Below are 7,991 nucleotides of genomic sequence, written 5' to 3'. Positions count from 1 at the left end.
CATATACACAATGGAGTACTATTCAGCAGAGAAAAACAATGACATCATGAAATTTTCAGGCAAATGGATGGAACTAGATAATATCATCCTGAGTGAGGTAACTCAGACTCAGAAGGACAAACATGGTATGTACCCACTCATAAGTGGATACCAGAAGTAAAGCAAAGGATAACCAGACAACAACCCACAACTCCAGAGAAGCTAGCTAACAAGGAAGACCCAAAGAGGGATGCATAGATCGCCCTGGGAAGGGGAAATAGATGAGATCTCCATGAGTGAACTGAACTGGGAGTGAGGGGTAGGCAATGTAGCATAGGGGATGAGAACATAAGGGAATGGGATGGTTGAGATGGAACAGGGATGGAATGGGAAAGCAATGAGATACCTTGATGATGGGAGATATCATGGGGATAGGAAGAACCCTGGAAGTTGCCAGGAATCCCCAAGGATGACCCCAGATTGGACTACTAGAAATAGTGGAGAGGGTGCCTGAACTGAACTGGCTTACCCCAGTGATCAGATCAGTGAATACCCTGTCATCACAGAGCTTTTCTCCAGTGACTGATGGAAGCAGATGAAGAGATCCACAGCCAAACACCAGGCAGAGCTCCAAGAGTCCAGTCAAAGAGGGAGAAGAGGGATTCTATGAGCAAGTACATCAGGATCATGACCAAACCAAACTAGTGGGAACTCATAAAAGTTGGATAGATGGCTGTGGAGCCTGCATGGGACTGGACTAGACCCTTTGCATGGCGAGACAATTGTGTAGCTTGATCTGCTTGGGAGGCCCTTTGGTGGCAGAATCAGAATTCATCCCTGCTGCATGAGGGGGCTTTTTGGAGCCCACTACTTGTGATGGGACACCTGTGTAGCCTTGAGGCAGGTGCAAGGGCTTGGACTTGCCTCTACTGGATGTGCCTTCCCAAGGGAGGCCTTGCCTTCTTGGCAGGGGGAAGGGGGAATGGGTTGGGGGGGAGGTTCAGGGTGACTGGAGGAGAGAAAAGGGGGATCTTTGATTGTTGTGTAAAATGAATGAAAATTTTTTCTTAATAAAAAAATAAAAATTTAAAAAAATGGCAGCCTGGCTATTGCTGACTGACATACCTTCCTTGCTAGGATAGGATGGCCATCAAAGGGGATGATTAATTCCTTGTACCCATTTTTGCTCTCAGTTTCCTGATATAAAAAACTGTTGATTAATGAGTATGCACCCTGAGGATTTAAAGTAGAGCTGACTGTTTTTTATATATAAAAGTTAAGATTTGTGATTCTTTTAAGATTTTTTTGTAAGATTGTAAGATTATCTTTTGAGATAAATAATAAAATGATTGGTCTTTTTTTTGTAACCACAAAATGCTGCCTGCCAGTAAATGAACTGTCCGAGAAAATTATTTTGCTTGTTTACACTTTGTTAATCTATAACAAGTTGCTTGGAAATGAATGTATGTGGGTTCTTGAGGATAATGTCTTTCCCTGGTAGTATGTAAATTGTTTAATCATGTAAGGGATATGGAAAACATGCTGTTTTTTACTTGTAGTCATTGTAATCATCTACTTAAACAATAGAATGTAACTACATTGTAATTTTTAAATTGTTTGAAAGATTGGGATGGAAGATATAAGCTGTAGGAGAAAAAAATAAAGAGACACAGAAGAAAGACATCAGAAAGTAATGAGAAGGAAGTAATCAGGAAAGACTCAGAATGGAAACATCAGAGTAGAAGAACAGAACAGAAAAAGAATAGAGTAAAACAAGCAACAGAAAGAATAGAATGAAGAACTAAGCTATGGCCCTCAGAAAAGTCCCCATGTGTCTGTTTGTCTGTCCAGTAGTTCGCCTACTCCTCATACTTTCTTCAGTTTCCCTGACCTGCTGAAGGCTTGACATTCATCAGTACCCTTAGTGAGATTCTGACATGTTGGAGATGTGTGTGTGTGTGTGTGTGTGTGTGTGTGTGTGTGTGTGTGTGTGTATGTACGTGTGTGTGTGTGTGTGTGTGTGTGTATGTACGTATGTGTGTGTGTGTGTGTGTGTGTTTCCCTTTTTCACCACCCCAGAGGATTAAGTTTTACTTCCTCACATAGAAAATCAATTGAGTGATTAGTCTGACAACTCCGTTGTTCCCCTTCAATTCCTGAGCTGCTGAAGGCTGGTCCTTACAGCAGCAGTTAATATCCAGAATACATAAAGAACTCAAGAAACTGGATATCAAAAAAAAAAACAACAAATAATCCAATTTAAAAATAGGGTATAGATCTAAGCAGAGAATTTTCAATAGATGAATCTCAAATGGCCAAGAAACACTTAAACCTTAAATTTTGAAGACATCTTTTGGTACAGTGAAAAATGAAAATCAAGTTGTTATAGAAAACATAAATGCAAATCAGTGTACAGCATCAGTTACAGTAGTGGTCATATCTTACTAGAGGAAATATGTCACAAAATTCACACCACGACTGGCTCTTCAGTGACTGGGGTGTCTTATATGCACAGCAGTGGCTGGTTGCTATGAGGAGGAAATGCCTCTTCTGTCCATGTTGTCTTAAATCCATCCCTTCCTTGTCACCACCAGGCAGTTCACACTATAGGGTACATGCCATATGTAGCAATTCCACAGTGGTTTCCATGGTCTCTGGCGATCTTCACGTAGCCTCTAATGCCCCATTTAATGCCCATACTGAAAGAAAGCACGTTTTCCCTTTAGTAAAAATAACACAGCACAGTGGATTATTATAATAACTTGTATGAGCACTGACCCAGAGGTCAACTTAATAGAAAGCATCAGAAAAAGCAGAGAGTCAACTCTTGGGAACCAAGAGTTATCTCACACAAGACTGTGAAAATCACAGCAAGGAAAATATAGGACAACTTTCCATCTATGGGTGGTTCAGATGTAACAATTGTCTCAGATTTTAGAAAATCAATGGCACAAATATCATATTAGAATCCGGGGAAACCAGTAGCTGAATATGAATGTTGTGACCACACAGCATAGAATGGCTGCTCCAGGCATAGAAAGAGCTCAGAAGATCAAGTTCTGGCCATACAAAAACTGAAATTCAAGTTCAGAATCCCACTGAAAGCCAAGACTGAGGTTGCAGATAGCTCAGTGCCTAAGAGCATGGGGACAAGAGCTCCCACCCAGCAAACTGTCACTAGAAACAGAAAAAAAGAGATCTCTTTCCAACCTCAAATACAAATAATTTTGGCAATTTATACCTGTTCTTGACCAGCCAATATTTCCTGCCTTCTGATTCTTCTCCTTCAAAGCCATAGCCAACCACTAGCATAGAGTGGCTGATATTACGGCTACTGCAATATGGCTCATAATATATACCTGAAAAATAAAATCAGTGAGGCAGTGAGAGACCCCAGGAACCTGATGATGACAATGGTCACCAACAATAGGTGAAGCGTTTCTGACTTCACTGAAATGTTATAAACTCCAGTGACAATAGAACCAGTCATTGACAGGAATCCTGATACAGGTCCTCATTAGAATCCAGAGAAATTCAAATGATCATAAATGTGTTGATAAACACTTGTCTACGTGCATAGAAGATGAATAGAACCCCATTGCAAGCAAGTACTACTGAGCATAAATTACTTAATTCAAGATCCTCTTTAGGTTATTCTAGAAATGTCATCTCATTAAAAGTCTTAAAGACTCATCACATGTAGAAAATTGAGAAACTAAGTTAAACAATACATTTTATGGATTGCATTTATGTTTGCATGCAAGGGGAAGGTTGTGCCAAGTACAAATGACACACAAGATTATTAAATGGATAGCTATAAAATATGCAAACCTACATATTCTAATCATGTTTGATATTTTAATAAATGGTTTGTTTAGAACCATTTGTCACAAAATTCACACCACAACTGGCTCTTCAGTGACTGGGGTGGAAATGCCATGGATATATCATACATTTTTAATTAATATATAAAAGAGTACATGCCTACCTCGTTTATAGAACTGGAAAGAATTATGTCTTGCATCAATTGCAATAGAAATGGGACCTATAGTTGCCACAGCATACATTAGGGCATTCTCACTCTGTGGGACTAACACAACGCCTCTTATATTAGCAGTAGAATTATCCGGACTGTACCTGCAGGGTCCTTCCTTAAAAATATAAAGAGTTAAAAGACTAGGTTACTTCCCTCTGGGCCCTAGAGAACAGGAGTCAGAATCACACTCTTCACTTTGCAGCTGAGCATCCCCAAGTCTGGGCTATTATAAAGTATCCCAGGAAATAAAATGCTACTGGGGGATTTGGAACTGAAAATTAGCTCTCATGTTATCAGTGACATCCCATTAGGTATTGCTGTCTGTAAGAAATTTTCATAGTGAAGAAATGTATATTCTATACAAAAATTTTGCATAGTCTCCACGTTTATAGAAGTAGGATCAGCTGCATGGAAACAGTATCAGTAGATAACCATGCAAAGATAGTGCTGGGGTGACAGGCTTGAAATAACAACAACAGAGAAAACACATTCACCTTGTCTTCATACGGGTACGTTGCCTCGGACTCCAGACCTCCATTGTCTTTCACATACTCAAATGCAAGGTATGTATTGCCTCTGTAACAGCCCTCATTACCGTGAGATCTAGAACAGTCCACTAGGTTCTGTACACTCAGAGGAATCAGTTTGCCTGTTTTCCGGAACATCTGTCCTTCTATGGCACCAGCCACAGAAATAGCCCAACAAGCATTACAGTCACTCTAAGCAGAGAGGAAAAGAGAGTCATCCACAAACAAATAGCAACTCCAAATCAGACAGCTGAATACTATGTCAGAAAATTAATCACTAGCAATTGATGGAAGCCTGTCAAGGGAAGGTCAGTCTTCTTTGGAGACCTGACTGATGGCAGTTTGCTCACGCCACAGTGGTTGGTCACACACATGCACATAAGGGTAGGACCTACTGGTATCTGCAGGTTATAGATAGCAATAAAAGGTGATATGAAGTCTAAAGACGTGATGGAGGACACTAGGTGGAGCTGTAAGGCTAAGGTAGTGGTGGATGGAAATGTTTGGTGTGCGTTGTGTAAAAACACAAGAAGAATTACAATATTATTGAAAACTCAACTCACTCAATCCATACAGATATGTCACTTCCTAACTTCCTCAGTGGTTGAAGAAGATAAGCATGTGAAACAGTAATATACCTGTTTCCGCACAGTGGTAACATAACCTCTTTTTTTCCAGTTTATAAAATTAGGAACATCACCAGCCAGACGTTTCTGGACATTTTTCTCCTTCTTGAGAGTTGGGACTTGAAAATTAATCATCGTGTTCCTGAATTCTTCACCAGTCTTTAAGGAAAAATACATAAATCGTTGAAAAACAAAGACATCAAGAATTTGAAGAGGAAAATACATTGTGAAGCGATACACGTCACATTCACCATGTCACCAAATTCATTCATTTCCATGGTGAAACCGTTCTTCCCCAGGCCATTCTCCCCATTGTGCAATTTGATCATCTTCATATTTTCTTCCCACACTGCTTTCTTCCGTCCTTCCTCCTCCTGGAAATAAAAATAATGGATGACATTTATTTTTAACCGCTACACAAGCTGCCCAAATACTTGTTGTAACAGGTTAAGAGAACCCAGAGAGAGAGATTTCAGGACATTGAAAAAAACCATTTGACACATATCTATGAAGAGAGATTCTAACCACTCTGTGCTCATTTGTATACATAATTCTTCAGAGAAAGGCAATTTCCATGGCCTCTATTATGCCCATAACCCCCAACAGCAAGCTCTCTGAGTTCCCTCTGGACAGTTTCAACATTACCAACCAGATTGTATGTTTTTCCATATTTAATCTTCCACTTCTGCCAATCAGCATCCAAAATGGGATCAGGTGATGGAGTAGATGAGGCCATTCCCAAGCACAGGATAGTCAGAAAGACAACAGGAATCATGACTCAAGCCTGCAGACAGGGAAGAGAAATGAAAGTGGGACGACACCATCACTTCTAAAATGCCTCCTTACTCCTTCCTGACAACTGAAAACATCCATAGTACATAAATTATTTGAACTGTTCCTTAAATATTTATCCACAAATTTTGGAAATGGCTAAATATATATTTGGACTAAAGGCTCAATGACTGGTATTTAGTTGGTTAGTCCATTAAAATGCACAGCACCTGGGAGGTGTGGTGGGAGGGAAATCTGTAGTCAGGATGTAATATATGAGAGAAGAATAAAATAAATAAATAAATAAACAAACAAACAAATAAAGTACAGCATATGGCCAGAATTCTAGGAATACAAACCACATATATATTAGAAACTTAATTTATCAAAAAGAGAACAATGCATTCAAAGTTCAAAAGCTATACAACTATGGACTTGTGGCACAGGAAACCTAGGATTTGTAATGAAGCAAAACATCTCCTGCATAGCATCTTATCCTAATCACAAGGTTGCCTCATGAATTGGGGCCACATGCTGTTCTATCCTGCCTAACGTGCATCAGACATGGACTTATTTTGAGCCTTACTTCGAGTCCTCCTTAAAAAATACAGGAAGGTTTATAGCTCCTAACCCATCTGACACACTCTTGGATCTTTGCAACTATACACATTACCTCAGTGAGGAAAGCATCACATGGAAATGTCAGAGCAACCAGTGAAGGTGGGGTACTCCCAGGATTTCAGATCAAGACATGCTGGGTCTCTTAAGCCATGTCCTCTCACTTCTTGTCTAGAGACATGCCACCTGATATTACTTCTGCTCATACCAATCTTGAAAAGCAGCTTTTATCCAGTGATAATGTGCAGGAAAATGATTTCTGTAGGCCCAGAATGAGATAAAGATGTCCCTTCTGCACATGGTACCAGCTGTCACTCTCTCTAGACAAGACCAGTCTTGCACTTAATGAGAACCCACATAAACCTGGACCCAGGGGTGCCTGATTTCCTTTCTGGCTCCCTCACCCTCTTCCACCTCCACACAGCGGGGCTGCTGAGATTGAGAAGATATTCTCATTCCTGAGGCTCTGCCTGATTCTCCATGAAGTCTCTCAAGACTCTCCTCCAGGGTCACTTCCCATTCTGCCTTAGCAGAGGCCGGGCCTCACCCATGATGATCACTGTTACCTCAGTATCTCCACAGCTTTTCAAAGGTCACTGAAGTCCCAGGATCTGGCCAAGAAACACCTCACTCAGGCTTTAAATGCTGATTATCTGGCTAGTCAGCCCCACCCCTCAACCTTGCCCTTCTTCTGATTTGCTGTTCTGGTTATAAGATTGGGCCTCCAGGTTCCAAGTTCTGGGACTCCAGGCTCTTACTGGATCCCATCCCACCTGTCATGAAGAGATGGACATGGGTTTCCTCAGTGGCCTGTGTACAGCTGAACCTATGGACCTTGCTAGAGGAACAGATGGTTAGGCTTTCCACATTCCATCACCTGATACCTGACATTTTGCTTGATGAGCGGCTCAAGAAAAAAGTTTTTCTTGGCAAACCAGTACCATATTTTTTGTTTAATCCACATCTAAGGTGAGATTCTATGAAAACACAGACCTTGGGATGCCTTTTTTTCTCACTCTCAGGGTGTATCAGAGATGACTTTCAGAGGAATCTTTAGGGTAAGGTGATTTCCAAACAAGACAGCAATATTCAAGGCTAAAACCTAAGTTTAAAGATGAATGTCCTTGCTCTCAGAGTCCCCTGAAACTGTCTAGCTTTTCTTTACTTTAAATTGAGTACCCCTCAGCAAGAATGATCAAATATGTCCATCTTTTCACTGGGTAACACAAACATCACCTATAAGTTTCCACTTTGCCACTTTAGATATACACCTCAGTGGCCGTAGGGACACCAACAGTGCTGTGCGAACATCACCATGTAGGTCTCAGGAAAGATTCTTCTCTTAGGAAACTGCACTCATTAAACATCCTCTAATCCCTGTCCTCAACCTCAGCACCCCCACTTCAGTTCCACTGTTTAGGAATTTGCCTGCTG

The 7,991-nt window shown here is 40.7% G+C and overlaps 1 protein-coding gene across 1 annotated transcript; it reads right to left on the bottom strand.

Annotated features, from left to right (window-relative positions):
* Nucleotides 1-2,300: 2,300 nt before the first annotated feature.
* Nucleotides 2,301-5,947, bottom strand: LOC114687415 (cathepsin M-like). Its single transcript, XM_028862076.2, has 7 exons — nucleotides 5,818-5,947; nucleotides 5,420-5,542; nucleotides 5,181-5,327; nucleotides 4,510-4,734; nucleotides 3,968-4,130; nucleotides 3,221-3,338; nucleotides 2,301-2,678 (listed from the first exon to the last, which is right to left on the bottom strand). Exons 1-7 carry the CDS (start codon nucleotides 5,941-5,943, stop codon nucleotides 2,579-2,581), a joined length of 1,002 nt encoding a protein of 333 aa, XP_028717909.1. The 5' UTR covers nucleotides 5,944-5,947; the 3' UTR covers nucleotides 2,301-2,578.
* Between the last annotated feature and the right edge of the window lie 2,044 nt (nucleotides 5,948-7,991).

The sequence above is a fragment of the Peromyscus leucopus genome, chromosome 5 (assembly GCF_004664715.2).
Source record: "Peromyscus leucopus breed LL Stock chromosome 5, UCI_PerLeu_2.1, whole genome shotgun sequence".
NCBI lineage: Eukaryota > Metazoa > Chordata > Mammalia > Rodentia > Cricetidae > Peromyscus > Peromyscus leucopus.
The sequence above is the reverse complement of the archived record's forward strand: the minus strand, read 5'-3'. Positions and strand labels throughout refer to the sequence as shown.